The following is an 18,278-nucleotide window of genomic DNA, read 5'->3' as shown; positions in this document are numbered from 1 at the left end:
ATACAATGACTGGAGTTTGTTTACTACCCCTGAAGGGAATTTAAGAAATTGTTATTTGTTTGTTTGTTTATTTATTTATTTATTACTGATTTAATCAGCAACAAGGCAGTCCTTGAATCTCAAGGCTTAGAAAAGTCTTTCTTTGGTTGTATTGAATCCCTTTCCCCATAGCTTCCACCCGTTGGCTTTAATTAGTGGAGTTGTGGTGAATAAATCTAATTCTCTCTTCACGTCCCTTCAAGTATATAAAGAGAACTACCTTGTCCTCTTAGAGTCTTCTATTTCTCAGGGAATCATGTGCAGTTGCTTCAACCATTTGTCATATTGAGGAATTTTAACTTCTTTCACCTTTTTGGTTGTCCATCTCTGAACACATTATCATTTGCTTATTTCATTCCTAAAAAATGTGGTGTAGTAGAGAGAAGCTAACATTTCTTAGGCTCTGGACACTAGACTTCTGTTGATGTGATTATCTATAATTGCAATAGTTCAAATGGCCTCTATCATATTGTTGGTCCATGAAATAGGATCTGTAACTTTTTTTTTTCATATCTGCTATGACTCACATTCTGTGTGTCTGTAGTTGGATTTTCAGACTAAACTTTTTCTCTAGTAGATACTATAGTTGTAGGTTTTGCTTACTCTTCTAGTACATTGGTTCTTTATCCTATCATCTAAGACTGGGACTGCTAAGATGGGAATCCATTCAAATTTATAAACCTAACTCATTATACCATTATATCCAGATCATAATTCAACATACTATAACATTACAAAACCTAGCAAGAGTTTGTCAAATCTCCTGTTAAAAACACCATTGATGCTGTGCTTACCTGATTTCCTTGTCCTCTAAGAAAACAAGATTCCTTTTACCATAACTAATTCCTAGAGGTATTATCTTACCTCCTAGAGGTTATTGTTTCCTTTCTAAGTATTCTCAAAATATATATTAATAATATGATCTAGGTCCTAAAAATAATTAGTACAAAGCTCAATATTCAGTGTGCTTTTTAGTTACTACAAAATAACCATTAAAACAGTGACTCTATTTCTTTCCACTAGTTTTCCAGGACTAATTCCCATTCTTCTTTGCTTCTGAGGTTATGATTCGGGTTTCATTGTGTTTTATTTACAAGTTCTCTTACTGGGTCACAACATCCAAGAGACTTGACCTCATTCTGAGCCTCCCAGGATCCTTGAACACTATCCTCACCCTTACTGACCTTTAATCCTTTCTTAATAATGTTTCAGGCTGAAAATCTTTTCTCTGAGAGAGAAGCTTCAAATAAAAGAAAGATTGAAGAATTGTCCTTTCCTCTTGTCTTCCATTAATATTGAGTCTTAGTCTTTGCAACTGGTTAGCAGTGCAGAAGGAAGCTTTCTTTTGAGAGATCGGTGTGCTGTTTCACAGGACACCTGGGGTCTAGCTCCTAGTTTGGGCACTCCTCTAAAGACATCACAACGAATTTCTTGGTCAGTTACACACGGCTGTCAGTTTAGAGCAGTGGCTCTCAATTCATTTCTGCCCCCTGCCCCATCCCAGGGGACATTTGGCAATGTCTGGCGACATTTTGGCTGTCATAACAGGGTAGGTGGGTGATACTGGCATCTAGCGGATAGAGGCCAGGGATGCTGCTGAACATTGAAGTGCACATTCCCCCACAACAAAGAATTGGCTGGCCCAAAATGTCACCAGTGCCAATGTTGAGAAGACTTAGCTAAGATCAACCTTATGATTCCTTTGGGCACCATTATTTAATTCCTTTAAAATTTTCTTTATAAAAGCTGTAATTTAGTTTCTTGGGGAAAAGAGAAGAAAGGAGATGATAAGTGTAAAGCTTCGCTGAGTGGCTTAGAATAATAGTAATGCTAGCCAGTTGCCTGGCAAAGTGCATGGACTGTGATCCAACACGTTCAAGTCAAAACTAAGTGCTAGCTACTACAAATACCACTATTCTCACAGAAGTAGCAGTTGAAACTGGAGAGTTCCAGAGGTTACTCAGAAGCATTCAGCTGATGGGTGGCAGAATCTGGATAAATCAATGAGCCACCTAGACTGTTGGATTTTATATTGTATCTGCTATCCTTATCTAATTATAAAGTGTTCCCTTACCTGTTGAAATGTTTAATTAAATTTATATATACTAGAGTATATACAATACATAATAACCTGACTTTGTTTTAGTCATAAAAGTTTTCTTAAACTCTACTTGAAAGCCAGATATTTGACAAGATTCTCACTATCATCTTTCATATTTGGAAAAAAAAAGCATATAGTCAAAAAAGTACATTTCTGGCCTACACTTTCCCTGTTTGTAGAATAAGGAAGTTTGGACTGGACAATCGATCTTTAGTTTTTTGTTTTTTGTTTTCAGTTCCCATCACTTAAGAACTGTGAATATTTTGCATATGCTTGATAAATCCAATTGCATGAATGGGATTTAGATGTTGATCTTTACTTATAGTGTAGTCATTTGAGAGTCTCCTTGTTCCTCTGAATTTCTGAAATAGCCAGAAAACTTTTCAGTAACACGTATGCTTGCCATATTGCAAGCTTCGGTCTGCAGCATTGCAAGGTTCTAAGAGTGACAGGCTCCTCTTCCATTTCCGAAGTGTAGCTGAAGAAAATCAATTTTTAAGTTGATGTTTTGAATTTGAATGAACCCCTATATAATTATATTTGGGGATTTTTGAATATAAAGACATTTTAACTAAAATGATGAAGAAGAAAGAACAGAAAGAGTGAACTATTCTTGCTGGGCTGGTAAATTATAGGATGGGTTAAATACGTGATTGTATTGTCAAATATATAATGACCACATTCCCTTCCACATCCACTATTCACTGCAATTTCTTGTTAAGGTTTTTTTTTTTTAAATAATTTGGTTTTTCTTGAGTAAAATATTCTTATTTCTTAATGTCATTTTCTTTAGCCTTTACTTTTTTGCTTTTCTATCAAATGTCTTAGAGGTAAATATTTCACCACAATAAGAAAAAATTACTCATTTCCAATGTTTTAAGGGACTTAGGCATACCATTTGGGATTCTGGATCATCTCTATCTCTATTGACCTTTCTGAAGATTTGATAATGTGGGTAGAAAAAAAGGGGAAAATTAGGTAGGGCTTAATAGATTTTCTAGATTTCTGGTATCCTTAGGATTTCTGGTGTCTGTGTGGAAAACAGAATAGTAGGAAGAATGTGGCTGATATACTCTTTTTCTCCTTCCCTCCCTCCCCTCTTCCTCCCCTCCCTCTCTCCCTCCTTTCCTTTCTTTCTACCTTCTTACTTTATAAATTCTGTGCATTATAGACAAATGACATGAATTATTTTTCTCCATATTCATTCTTGGACTGACAGAGCCATTATTCTAAATCACAATGAAACTTGCAGCTTATATTTATGTTTATTCAATATTTGATAATTATATGTAGCTAATTTATCTGACTAATTCTTTATTTGCATGTGTTCCTAATGAGTTCAGGTATTATGGAAAGAAAAAGTTCATTTCCTTTGATTCACAAGTAGTAAAGCAACAAACATTAAATTAAATGTAAAATAGACTCACACCCAGGTGTGGTTAGTAAAGTAATATTTATGGGTATTCGTTCCTTCAGGATACATCACTGGTAATGCAGAAGATCAAACTCATATGGGGTCTTGAGAGTTGGCATTATAATCTTCTGCATATGTTGATCATGAAAGCCATTCATGTTTTGAAAAAGTACTATTACAATGATTTAGCACTCAACATGAATCCTGTTTGTAGACTCCCCTTACCCTCACCATGTGTGTGTGTGTGTGTATATGTATGTGCTTTTATTGCAGTATAGTGTTCTAATATTTCCTTTTGTCATGAAAGTTTCTACTCATGTCAAAGCCAGAAACTCCATTATATAAGAAAGAAATTCCTTAGTGTAAAAGGAGAAGGGCAACAAAATTTGTGGCTCTAGGTTCTTGACTTCCATGAAAATAATAATTAGAAAGGAAAAATTAAGACATGTTTTATCTTAGAAACTTGTACTTCTCACAGTGTCATTCCCTAAATCCTTTTGCTATGTGAAAAACTAGCAATTTGCAAAGATTTATTGCAGCCTATCAAAAAATAGGTTGAATGGCATTCAAAAATTAATGACTGGTTTGTGGTAGGTCCTTTATATTCAGATGGTCAGTTTGTTTGGGATGAGGAAAAAAATGCAAAAGCAAAATAATAATAATATGTCACTGCATTTCAAGTTCATATAGGTAGAATAATAAATGTGTTGTAGAAAGTTAAAAGAGCAAAATGTCCACCCTTCATATTTAGCTCCCAAGATATAAATACAGATAGAGAATAAAGACTGACATGTTCCAAAGCACTCAATCTCCATGTGAGGACTTTTCCATGAAAAGTGATTATGAAATATCAACTCACCACTTAAGGTTAGGCAAATAATAACATCTCATTGAAAGTTAGTTTTTTTAAAGCTAAATATGTTGCTTTATTTTATCCGTTAGTTACATCAATTGAAACAACAAGCACAGAAGAATGCTGCAGTAATTATATTAGTTAATCTAATCTTTAAAACGTAAAATGTAAAACGAGTACCCTCCTGAAAGATGAGGGTATTCATTCAGGAAGACCACTAGCCAATTCATGATCCCCGTATGGCTCTGATATACAGAACAATCTTCTGGTTCAGTCCTCTTATGTGTGAGTTGAGAAAACTGAGTTTTTATAAGATGAAGGGGGCTTGCCCCATCACATGTTGGACAGACATAGCATGCCAACTCAAACTTTCACCTGACCCACTGTCCTGGTCTCCTCTGGCATCATCACCCACCAAGCTGCCTTGTCTAGTAGGATAAATATGATTTGTGAAAACACTAAATGAACCTCTCTGACATGAATGAAAAATTGTAACTTATGGAAAAGCAAATACTATCATATGGTGAGAATCAACATGGACTTAATGATGGCAAGAGTTCAGTTCAAATAATTTGAACTCATATAATGATAACCAAAATTCTCGTCATTGAATTTCTAATTCCCCATGATATTCATTAATCTATTTTGATGTTTATCTTTATACACAGACACACAGATATCCTATGAATACATCTAAACAAGCCTATATAAAGACCTTTGTGTGTTTGAATTGTTAGTATGTAAATGCTAAAATTTAATTCTAAAAGTCACCATTGAGAAGAGTGTCAACCACACTGGAGGAGAAGTAGGACACATAGATAAAGATCAGATTCAGCTGGACTCATTCCTCAGTCACTACTTTTGTAACTATGACTTTGGGCAAGTTAATTCTGTAGACATTGGTTTCCTCAACTGTAGAGATAATAATCCATACCTCATATGACTAAGTGAGATATACTGGACACAAACTGGTCAGTAAGTGTTATTTCTAATAGCCTTAGAGCCAAATATTTTCTGCGAATAAACATATTTTCAATTAAACAATATTTTCTCCTCCCAGATTATGGCCAAGTTATAGAAGCATATGAAATTCTTCTGCTATTTATTAAAGATAATATTCATTTTAAATCTAAATAGACTCTAGTACTACACATGCTTAACAAGGCACATGAACACACACACACACACACACACACTTGTAACTGGAACGATTTTCTTCTTAAACCCTAGAATTGAAAGAAAAACCATTTTGGTTTAGCAAAATATGCGTTAATGAGGTCAAGCTCTGTAGTTTTGTGAGCTATTCACATTTGGGGCTTTTGTGATGGAATTGAAATGCTTTTTATTCTCCAATGATCTTTCCACAGATGTTTTATTAAAAAAATCAAGATCTGGTATTTGAGAGTGACACAGTTGGTTTAAAAAATATTCTTCTGCTTTTAGTTTACCTGGGGATAATAGAGCTTTGTAGTAAATACAAATGCAAAACATCTCCTAATTTCTTAACTTGCTACTTTGATTAAAACGTTAAGAAAATGCTTAAAAAATGGTAACCAGAGGGCTTAGGGCTCAACTTGTCATATTACTGAGAAGAAGCTGTTGGGAGGTACTGTAATGTTAGCTTTATCACTGTTACATTACTATGTCCTATGAGACTCACTGATAGATACATTAGAAAGTTAAGGATTTGCCCAACTATAGCTACGTTATCTTGCTTTAGCAAGATGCATTTAGTGAAAAAATTCTTACCCATCAGATTGACTGAAATGGTAGCTGGGTTAGACAAAACGGTAACCTTGGTAGTATTTGGATAAAGTTACAGTTTAAATCAGTTTTCAGTTTCATGTTTTATTCTAAAGGCAGATTCTTGGACCCCACCTTGATCTTGAGGCAGTGAACCAGAATTTCTTAGAGAAGTTTCTCAGAACTTATACTCACAGTAAGGTTTGAGAGCCTCTGGGTGAGATCACGTAATAATATTTGAGTACAATGTGGCGTTGTGTAAGAAAGCAGAGGAAAGCTTTGGATTAATATTAGAGGCCCAGATATTTGTCTGGGTTCTGCTTCTTACTGGTGGTTTGATCTTTTATAATCATTTAGCCTCCCTGAGCATTTATTTTTTTTTCATATTTACCCATCAGGGTTGTTATATGAAGCCAATATGATAGTGCACACGAAAGCACTTTTTAATTTGTTTGCTGTGATACAAATGTAAGCCAGCATTATTATTATAGTTGTGGTTAATACAAGCTCCTTAAATAACAGTCCAACTTGTCTAATAGAGTTGCTTTTTTTCCCGTATAATGTTAAATAGTAAAGGACGTAGTCTAGGTGTCAAAACAGAAAATGCATTATAGAGTGCAGTCGGGGTGGAAACCAAGCAGTGAAGGCAAGCCAGCATCTCAGGTCCAAGGTGACCTGGATTGATCTGAGCAAATGGGGGAAGTGTTCTGAAGCAAGGTGGAGTCCAGTAGCAATGGCAGGGTGGTACATGCACAGAGAAATTAAATTGCACTGAGAGCAGATGGAAAGTGAATGTCTATGCCTGACTCTCCCTAATAAAAATCCAGAAGCTATAAAGACAACGAGCTGAACATAAATCAGGCATGGAATCCTGCAGCTGGAGTGGGAGGCTGAACCCTGGAATGGACAAAAGGACATGAGACATCTTTTCTTTCCTTATTTATTTTTTTATGCTTCTCCAGGGCCAAGTCCTCTATAGGGCACGAAATCCTGTTCTTGTCTTCCTCATCAATAGCACTTGTTAGAAATACAATTAGAAGACAAGTATGAGTGTGACGATTTTTTTTTGAAAAGTAGAACTTTTGGTCAGAGGACTAGAGAGTAGAAAATGAAGAACGCTGCTGTGAATAGCTTCCAGTTACTGAAGGGAGAGCTGGGAATAACGTCAGAGTGTTATATAAGCATTGACGTTGTCAATCGGTTGTGTAAGAAAGGGGTCATCCTTACTACCCTCTGTATCTCCTGAAATATCATGAGGCCTCTGATCATCATTCATTCCACAGATATTTTTGGAGTACTTTTTAATGTGTCAGACACTGTTTTAGGTAGATGCTGGAGGAACTAGAAGGAGGAAGGCAGACGTGTTCTGTGCTCTCAGGAAGCTATGCCTACCCAATGCAGCACGTGTCTACGATAGAGATAGTTGGCAAAAAGGGCCACGATGATTTCCCTCCCTATATCCACATCCCTTTGCAATGTAACTTCAGCTCCTACCATCAAGAGGTGAGGTCTGTTTGGCCACCCCTTGAACCTAGAACCCGTTACCACCATGAGAACAGCAAGGAAGATGAGGACCCATGTACAGTCTGCAATTGTTGCAGGGGTCATCCCAGACTAGCTAGCTGACAGCAGTTCTGACACCTGCTGCTGTCCCTAGCGTGAGCCCAGCTGAGACCGGAAGAACTGTCTGGAAGCCCAGCCCAGGTCCAACCGCTGATCTATGGAAGCACAAACTAAATAAATGGTTGCTTAAGGGTGCTATGTTCTGGAATGATTTGTTATGTAGCAAAAGCTGACTGAGCAGCCCTTCACTATGTAACCATGATTCAAACTTTATTTGGGGCACAGAATTTTCTCAGATGGCTTATCAAATTACCTTGATAATTGGCAACTCTTCGCTTTGCGCTGTATGGACATGGTCTCAGTTTACAGTTGTCAGAATACAGACACCCTGGGAAGGTTTGATATTGGATCTCTGATCTGCAGGATATGAAGTTGACTAATGTGCTTGAAACATGACATAGATAGTATATTTCTTGGAGAAAATACAAATACATCTACAAGTACCAACTCTAGACAAGCAGTTAAAAAAGTTCATGCAAATCCAATTAGCTTTGTTTCCCAACATAGTGGCTCATGGTTTAAGAACAGAAAAAGACAAACAAACAAACAAACAAAACCCCCCAAACCTGTCCTTCAGATTCTGCATTTGTATGACTAATCAACTATGCAGTATAGATATAACCATAAAGTCTCTGGTTTTCCTTCAAATGGTTTTATTATTTTGATATATTATTGAAACTATCACCAAAGGCTTATGTATTGTTCCAGATGTCTGTGTGTAACTGCCTTGATTCTAATGATGACACATCAGTGGAGATTAGTGAAAGAGATCTTTGATTTGTCTTAATTTCCAAATATGTCAGAGTGTCTTTTCCTCTTTTCCTGGCAGCCGCTCTTCTCTGTCCAGCCTTCCCAGCTGGGCATTTTGGGAAAGCAGCCAATTCCAGGGCTAATGTGTTTCTGCTGTTATCTGACACTGATGCTGCTTCATAGAGGCAGCGATGAAGATAAGCCCTAATTGGATGTATTTTTAAAGCAAACCTTTTAGTTACTTAGAACAGAGCTTCCTCAATTAGCTTCCTTTCTCCTCTCTCTGGCTGTGCAGGAACCACACTAATGTGGAAATGCTGGATATGGATGGAAGTCAAGGGCAGGGTCTGGGCAACTAAAGGACAATCATAGTGAACTCAGGAGAAGTGCTTCACTAGACAGGCTAGGAGCTGAGCTGTTTCCAGGACAGCAGGTGAGGGAAGAGTGCTGAGAGGATCAGATGGGACTGGAGGCCTCATCAGTGGCCTGGGTCACACTACCCACAGCCACACCCCAGAGTGCCTGTAAGGGAGAGAAGGTAGGGCAGGCCCTGACTGAGAAAGACTCAGCACTTACAATGGGCTCCATCACTGTGCTCCCGTGGAAGTACTTTGTTCCAATGCAAAATATGTTAACCTGGGTTTAGGACTGAGGGTTTTAAATTGCTTTCCGCAACATATTATCCTCAGGTCAGAGAAAATCTATTTAAATCCCTACCCTTTTTTAAATTACTCACAAGCTTTTGCTAGCTCCCGAGAGGGACCTAGAAGAAGCAGGTGTAGAGGTCTTGATGTGGAAAAAATATAGAGAAAGGAAGCAGAATAGAAACACATTTCTTTCTGGCTTTTATTTCTGAAATGAAATTGGAGGTGACACTTAGTAAGTTAGTAATTTCCCGTTGGTTGGAAGTGGAGCTGCCATCATACCCTCTAGGGGGCCCAATGGCCCCGGCTCCTTTTGGCGTTATTCAGTATCAGCGATGTGAGGATCAGCGCCCCCTAACGCAGACCCTCTGCACCACGTTACCTTGGATCTGTGGTCAACTGGAAAGGCTGAGCCTGGGCGGGGCGGGGTTGCGGGCGGAGCGGGGGTAAGAGGAGACAGAGTGGGGCTTGGGGGAAGAGAAAACGGAGAGGAAGCCGCTGCTCTGTGCTGTACGTCTCTCCTCTCTCCCTCGCCAATTCGACTTCCTTGTCATTTTTATGGAGTCATCTGTTCAGACAGTCCTGCCCCCAGACCTTAAGAAGTTTTAAGGTTCTGACTCAAGGATTTACTTCACAAAATGTTAGAATTTGAGTTCTGTGTTATAAAATTACAGAGGCTGCGATTTTTGGATGCTGGCACTATCATTTGAAAATTTACTTATTTCAATTAATGTTAATAGTTAGGCGGTATGTTTGAATTACCTTATAGGTCAGATTCCAAATTTTACACATCAGTGGCTTATCAAGGTCATAGTAAGTTAGAGACAAATTTTTCTCTTTTCTTTTTTTTGGTTCTCATGTGATTATAATATTGTGTGTAAATCTTGACTCTTCTGTGCAGCCCTGCATCTGTACTCTGTGCCTAGGAATACATCTTCCAAAAAATAGTCACTCCTCACCATATTAACCCTGACTGGTATAAGGTCAGTTATAAAACTAAGTTAGTTCTAGTAATTAAGTAGTATGATTGCTGTGTCCTCTAGAGTTCAGGTGTAAAAATGGACAAACTAATGGCTGAACAGGTTAGGGCTGGCCTTTTTTTTTTCCTTCTCTTTTCTCCTTTGCTGTGACCCTGATTTGGTGGGAACATCTGACACTCATCACCACGGTCAGCAAGTGATAACCCTTCCCGTTTAACCACAGAGCCAGAGCAGGACTGGCTTTTGAGAAGTGACAGAGATATTGGAGTGATGTGCATGAAACATAGAACACTGGGGGAAATGAGAAGAGTTTCAGAACAGGATCACTTCCACCATGTGCTAACGTCATAAATTTTGCATAGAAATAACAGCTGTGAAGATAGTGATTTTTAGTGGCTTTATGGATTTCTGGTAGGCATATCTCTGTATCTAAATAAATACATACCAGCACCTAGAGTTGTTTATATAATGAAGTACCCCTCTGTCTCAATGACCATAATTTACTCCTCTCCTCCCTCAGTCCTCACAGGAGGAACCTCTATCCCTTAGTTACCAATCCACTTCTAATGGATTAAAACTGGATTGGTACAAACTCTATAATTTTTATGTCATCTCCAGTAGGTATACCCAATTCCAGAAGCCGCATACCTGATGGTTAGTCCTATCCACTGTATTGGCCGTGGAGGGGTGGTCTCTAGTGTTCTGACGAATTCGAGTGGAGTTTTGTTGTTCAATGGTGGAGGAAGTTGGGATACAGAACTCTCTGAAGCATCGTTTGAAGTTTTCATCCAGAAATGCGTACAGGACTGGGTTCAGGCAGCTGTTTGTGTAACCTAGAGCAATGCAGAAGTGCCAGGAAACGGTCTGGAATGTAGTTTCTGGGATTGTAATCAAGGCTTTAATGATGACATAAATGTGAATGGGAGTCCAGCAGACAATGAACACAGCCACAACCACCAGCACCATCCTGGTGATTCTTTGCAGGTTCCTGTCCTTTTCTTTGGAGCCAGAGAGCATACGGACACTCTTGAGGCGTAAGATCATCAGTCCATAACATACTGTAATGATGAGGACTGGCATGATGAAGGCAAAGATGAAAACACAGATTTTCAGCAGGTTTTCCCAGTACCAGGTTGGGTGAGAGAAGGTGAGTGTACAGTCTATGGAACCTAGGAAACAATGGTTATAAGGAAGAATTAGCAGCAATATCTAATTGCAGCCTTGACCAGAGCTAACTTAAAGCCATGAAGAGAAGCCAATAAGGGAAGATTTAAAGCAGTTGAGGGAGAAACTCAGCTCTCTGTTGATTTTCAGGGAGAGTTTATTTTTAGTTTTTTTTTTCCAGTACATATCTCATTTTTTGTCCATTTTGATTGCTTTAATTCAGTCAACAGTTGCAGACCTTTCACTGTGAGCTAGATCCTCTATGGGTCTACGTTGCCATAAAAATATAATCACTGTCCAAAGTCTATAGGAGTTTCCAGCTAATGGATATTTTCATTCCACCTTTTGATGGGTGGTTGATTCATCATTTTAGAAAGATAAATTTGTCATGGAGACAGCCACTCAAAGTTTTAAAACAAGCTTCCACTTAGTGTTTTTTTTTGGGGGGGGGTGGTTTAAGTTCTAATTACTCTTGGTAGAGCTATCTTCTTGTTTTCCCATCATTTTGATGAAGTAAATGTAGAGAAATCAGGAAGCAATAGGTTATATTCTCTTTAAAATGCTTAGTGGGCTTACAATTTAGGGAAAACTTCCTTTTACAAAAACTTTAAAGGCATTTTGCTAGAAAAAAATCATTAAAATTACAATTTGACTAAGATGTTAGACCACTCCCTACTGGACGCATGACTTCACCAGCATGTCGGTCTATAAACCCTTCATCCCGCAGGCTTGCAACTTACCATGCCTGTACTTCGTTGTTGCCATGAACATCACAGGCAAACCAATGGCTGAAGAGAGGATCCAGTTGCACACATTGACAATTTTGGCATTGCGGGGTGTACGGAAGTCCAGGGCCTTGACGGGATGGCAGACTGCGATATAGCGATCGACGCTCATGGTGCAGAGGGTAAAGATGCTTGTGAACATATTATAGTAATCGATGGAGATCACAATCTTGCAGAGGATGGTTCCAAATGGCCATGTTCCCATTAGATAATTGACACTCTGGAAGGGCAGGGTGCTGGTTGCTAAGGCATCTGCTAGAGCAAGGTTGAAAATATAGATGTTGGTGGCAGTCTTCATTTTGGTGTATCTAGGAGATGAAGGAGGAACAGTGGCAGAGTCAGAAAAAGACCAACATGAAATACAGATGAGCTTCCAGTAATAAAATACATCACAAGGATTAGTGGAAAGCATTTGAGATGAGATAGGCGAGCTCTCTTTCTAATACTAATACTATTTATAACCATGTGCCTATGAGCTAAGTACATAGTTTCTTTGCCTATCAGTTTTATAATCTGTAAAATGGTTATAATAGCTGCATGCTGATTTATTAGCTTTTTTTTTTTAACGTGTGCCAGGCACTGTGATAGATGTAATAGACACAGGGAGGTCTCAGTCACGTATCCAAGTATATTGATACTCATGAAATGGATATAAAATGAATAATTCATTTTAACTCTATGAGAAAAATTTCAGTATATATAGTTAAAATTATGGAAAAATGTAATCATGCAGGAATGTGTATGTATATATGTCAGTGTATTAGTGCAAGTGTGTTTATACGTATGTGTGTCCATATGTCCATACACACACACACACACACACACACACACGACTATTATGGTGGCACAAAAAAGAAACAAAGGGAATAGAAGGGTTAAGGTAAGGGAGGAAGGAAGGCATCCTGGAATTGTAAATGTGCAAGTATAATCTTACAGTTGGTAAGAGTAGGTCATTCTAGATAGGTAGAACACCTAAACAAAGGCATGGCATGTGAGTTTTAGCACTGCCAAAGGATAAAATCCTACCAGAGAATGAATGGCAATAAATCTGATAGGTTGGGCATATAGAGGCCAGTTCATGGAGGGATTTTTGTGCCATGGTGGGGAGGTAGAATTTTATCCAATCCAAGATGAGGAAGGTAAAGCTGTGTTTTTTTTTTTTTATTTTTTAATAGCTTTATTGAGGCATCATTGACATACAATAAATGGCATATAATTAAAGTGTACAATTTGATAACTTTTGACATATGTACACACTTGTGAAACAGTCATCTTAATCAAGATCAGGAATTGGTGAACTATAGCCTACAGACTGGGTCTGGCTGCTGCCTGTTTTGCTGGAACACACTCCCATTCATTTAATTACTTCTTATCTATAGCTGTTTTGATAATGCAATGGCAGAGTTGAGTAGTTGTGACAGAGACCATATGGCCTGCAAAGTCTAAAATATTTACTATCTTGCCTTTTACAGCAAAAAATGCGAACTCTTGATCAAGATAATAAACCTATCAATCACCCTCAGAAGTTTCCTTGTGCACCTCTTAATCTTTCCATCTTAGTTTCTTCCCTTGAACCCCAGCCCTAGGCAATCATTGATCTTGATCTGCTTTCTGTTATTCTAGATTAGTTTTCATTTTCTAGAATTTTATGTAAATAGAATCATTCAGTAGGTACCCTTTTTTGTTTAGCTTCTTCTGCTCTGCACAATTATTTTGAGATGCATCCACATTTTGTTGCATGGATCAATAATGCATTCTTTTTTTATTACTGAGTATGGTTATTATTATTAGTATTGAGTATGGATGTGGATATTATAGTATGGCTATGCCAAACTTGTTTATCATTCATCTATTAGTGGGAATTGAGTTGCATCTCGTTTTTGGATACTGAGAATTAGCTGTTATGAACATTAGGACTTTGTATGGCATAGGTTTTTCTTTCCCTTTGTAAGTACTCTAGGAGTTTTATATGTCTTCAAGGTCACAGAAATTAGAAGAGATAAGTAGGTATATTGACAGCACTAATAAATTATACCTGATGGTAGAAGGATATCCTGCAAATGTATTGTCAAATTGCCAGATGTATTTGACATTCCACATCTATTTACCTTAACCTTAGGAACAGTACCTCAGTTTCACTTGGGGAAACCACTCCTTTTCCACTCTTAGTCTGTGTGCTTTGCAATTTGCACTATTACTAGTTCAGGGCTCCACGATGTAAAGTGATCGGGGCCATGGTGAATGTTCAGATATAGTCTCATGTTTCAGCCAGAGCCAATAAGATTTTGGGGGGACTTCTGGAGAAATAATATAATATTTTAAAATAATTAAACCTGAGAGAATGTAGGGTGTGTAGTTGTTGGAAGAACCTACTTGAAAGTGGATCCAACACAGAGGATGTGAATTTGGGAGAGTAAGACAGGAACCTATACCTGAAGCCTTGTACTTTTTGTTTACTTGGTGCAACACATTCTCTTTAAACTTCAGCCTGTGTACATTTTTCAGTCACATGATTAAGAAGCTAACTCAGACCAAGATAACTGTTGGTTGGAGGCTAGAGTATTATGGACTCATTTCTTAGGGCCTTAATTCAGTGTTCAGGAAAGGTTTTTTTTTTGGTTTTCAATAAGCACCAGGAAGCTGTAGTTATAATGGAGGATTTCATGAACCTCTTATGGTCAACAGGACTGAATTGTTTCTTTGAGCTCTAAAATTCTGATTCTCGATCTTGTCTGTTATAATCGCAGATGTTGCATTAATGCAGGAGAGTCAGACTTGGGGCCTTTTGAGTTGCTTTAGAAGTTTTATTCCTTTAAAAGATTTCAAAAGGAAAAGGTAGAGAAAGCCATTTAACTTAAAGAAGTAAACCAATTTGATTTTAGTGAGGACTCTAAATGTGGCAAACATGAAAAAGGTAATTTAGACAAGATCCTCCAAACTCCAACAGCAAACAAATAAAATCAAAACTACAACTTTTAGGATTTCAGAATAAGTGACTTAGATGCTCAAGAGGTTTAAAGATTTTTTGATACTTATATGGGGCACCTGAGTGACACAGTTGGTTAAGCGTCCAACTCTTGGTTTCAGCTCAGGTCATGATCTCATGGTCACATGGGTTCGAGCCCCGTGTTGGGGTCTGAGCTGAGGGTGTGGACCCTGCTGGAGATTCTCACTCTCCCCCCCTCCCCCTCACACTGTCTCTGTCCTTCTCAAATAAAAAATTTTAAAAAATTAAAAAAAAAATTTTGACATTTATAAAAAGAAATTTCTCCCACAAAGCAGACAAAACCCTTGCTAGCTCCATCACTGATTCCAGACGTGCACGATACAAAGGCACACGCCACCGCATTAGTCACTTCCCACCCAGCCGACCTTCCATTTCACATCTTATCTTTAAGAGTGTATCATGTTGAATAATCAGGTTCTTTACTGTCAGTTTTATGACTCAACATACCTCTAACTTTTCCTTCAGGCTCATTATAGCACTAGGTACTTATTAATGTGTGTTTATTTCAGTTAAAAAGATGTTCCTCCCCCAGAAAGAGATGTTTGTGTAACAAAATTAGGTTAGGGTCCTACATCACAAAAGAAAAAGTGGATGTCTACAAAAGCTGTTTCAAATGGCATTTTACAGGAACAATGCTGTTTGAATTTTCTCAATTTATCCAAAGAGTCTTCCTCTAAAGATAGCCAGTGTTCTTAACTCAGTTACTCACACTTTGAGTCACAGCAAATATAAATGAGGGTTTTGCAATTTCCTAAATGTATGTAAGAGAATTATACAAGACCAAAGGTTTCAGAATTCCAGTTTGCCTCCAATGTATCTCTAAAGGCTTTACTCTAAAGGGACAGTCTGATCAGAAAAGGGGTCCTTCAGTCCAGCAAACACGAGCTGATCATTCTGTTCTGCTCTGATGCAGTGGTATGAATGTTGCCCCAGAAAAGTTACACGAACAATCAGAGTCACCCCACAAATTATCGGAGTATACAAACCAGAGCTTGCAAACCTACCAAACAGGTGAGCTGAAGGAAGGACCATCTCTGCTGCTTGGTTCACCTGAGTGGATCTGAGTAGAGCTCCTGGATATTAACACGCAAGCCTCTTTCCATCCTTTGTACCTATTCCTTCTTACTGTGCCATAAACGAGTTTGGTGACAAAATGGGCAACGACTGGAGGGATACATGGCATGTCCTTGGAGTGTCTCACCTGGATTATAGGGCCTTCGTGACCTTGACCAGCCTTACTCTGCCCACTGAACTGGGGCTTTTTCTCTAGGCAGAGGCTCAAGCTTTTGTTATTTATTTTTTTTATAATTATCCCACTAAATCTTTCCTGGTATGTATTTCTTTAAAACTGTTCTAGGTGATTGAGTAGCTTATTAAAATCCAAATGTATTACCATGCAATTATTATTTTTTTAAGAAACTGTATTCTCAGGACCTTCAATGTTTGACCCATATTTAGATGCTGTGTTGGGGAAGAGGCATTATGAAGCCCATTTCATTGGCAGCTCAAATATTCTCCCATATTTCGTACACACTTTTTGTTTGTCAATGCCCTTCCTTTCTTTGTGGTTATAAAAGAATACTTATTCATCTTCAGACCCATTCTTGATGTCATTTTTGCAACTATTATTACTTGCCAAAACACCATTGATTGTGACCAACAGGTGTTAAATGAAGCCACGCTGAATAAATTGCTTGCATAAATGGGCTTTGCAAACCTTTTGTTATTCTTTTATTTAGAGTTAGTTATTGAATCATGATGGCCTTGTCTCTAGCCAGAAAAAGAATGGCCAAGGAAGCTTGAAAAGAGGAAGAGCATATTTTAGAATCCAGTTTGTCAGCTGTCTAACATGTCACCCTTCATATCGGTCTACTACCTTTTCTGGGGGTTCACAACAGAGCCTTCACCTCTTTTTGGGCTAATTTGCTGCTCTTTCGTGTTTTTGCCAAATGGAGTTTTTCTCGCTCTTTTTCCCGTTTGCTAATACCAGCGAAGTAGAAAGATCTCTAACCCAGTAAAGACTCAATGAGCCCTTTCTAGCACTGTGCTTGGAAAGATACTTCTCTAGCATCTGCCATGACTTTTCTGTCTACCTCACATAAAGAAATTCATGCTTTTGGAGCACCTGGGTGGCTTAGTCGGTTAAGCCTCTGCCTCTTGGTTTTGGCTCAGGTCATGATCTCACTGCTTTGTGGGTTTGAGCCATGCTGGCAGCATGGAGCCTGCTGGGATTCTCTCTCTCTCTCTCTCTCTCTCTCTCTCTCTCTCTCTCTCCCTCTCCCTCCCTCCCTCCCTCCCTCCCTATCTCTCTGCCCCTCCCCTACTCATGCTGTGTCTGTGTCTCTCAAAATGAATAAATAATAATTAAAAAAAGAAATTAACACTTTTAGGGGCACCTGGGTGGCTCCGTCGGTTAAGCCTCCGACTTCGGCTCAGGTCATGTTCTCCAGCTTGTGAATTTGAGCCCTGCATAGGGCTCTGTCCTGACAGCTCAAAGCCTGGAGCCTGCTTTGGATTCTGTGTCTCTCTCTCTCTGCCACTCCCCTGCTCACACTCTGTGTCTCTCTCAAAAATAAACATTAAAAAATTAAAAAAAAAAGAAATTCACACTTTTAATAGAGAAAATGAATTATTACGTACATGAACAAAAATGGTCATGTGACTACCTACTTAAAATTCTCATTTATTGTCCATTTCATTCTTATATTTCCGGCAAGCATGTGTGTGTGTATGTGTGTGTGAGAGAGACAGAGAGGCAGGAAGGGAGAGAGAGAGAGAGAGAGAGAGAGAGAGATGTAAAATAAGAACCAAAACCAAAGCCAGTGATAATACTCTCATTAGGTATTAACATAGAAAGAAACCGTATACTCATTTGTTATTTTCTGTTATATTCTCCACTAGGTTAGGGAAAGAGGGAACAGGGGGTTTCCTCACTTTGTTATAGAATGTTTTAAAATATTTCACTTATATTTATTTCAAAGTGGTTTTGTGTGGTCAACGACCAAATTTCCAATAAGCTTATACTAGAAAAAGGAGAGAGTAGTAACCTCAGACCTCTGAGTCCTGTGGACAAGAACGTGAGTATTGCCTGCCAGTCTGACTCACAAGACAAGACAGAGAGAGGCCTACAGGAAATAAACACACAGGCACCTCCTTCCAGAGGTTAATTGGCTCT

At 38.4% G+C, this 18,278-nt stretch overlaps 1 protein-coding gene across 1 annotated transcript in view; it reads right to left on the bottom strand.

Moving 5' to 3' along the window:
- OPRM1 (opioid receptor mu 1) overlaps positions 1–18,278 on the bottom strand; it is a 61,191-nt gene that overhangs the window by 8,882 nt on the left and 34,031 nt on the right. The window contains exons 2-3 of the mRNA XM_045500103.1: positions 12,052–12,404; positions 10,796–11,316 (exon numbers count right to left, since the gene is read on the bottom strand). Of these exons, the coding sequence (XP_045356059.1) occupies positions 10,796–11,316; positions 12,052–12,404 (874 nt within the window). The remainder of the gene's footprint in view (positions 1–10,795; positions 11,317–12,051; positions 12,405–18,278) is intronic.

Source organism: Leopardus geoffroyi, chromosome B2, assembly GCF_018350155.1.
Source record: "Leopardus geoffroyi isolate Oge1 chromosome B2, O.geoffroyi_Oge1_pat1.0, whole genome shotgun sequence".
Taxonomy (NCBI): Eukaryota; Metazoa; Chordata; class Mammalia; order Carnivora; family Felidae; genus Leopardus; species Leopardus geoffroyi.
The sequence above is the reverse complement of the archived record's forward strand: the minus strand, read 5'-3'. Positions and strand labels throughout refer to the sequence as shown.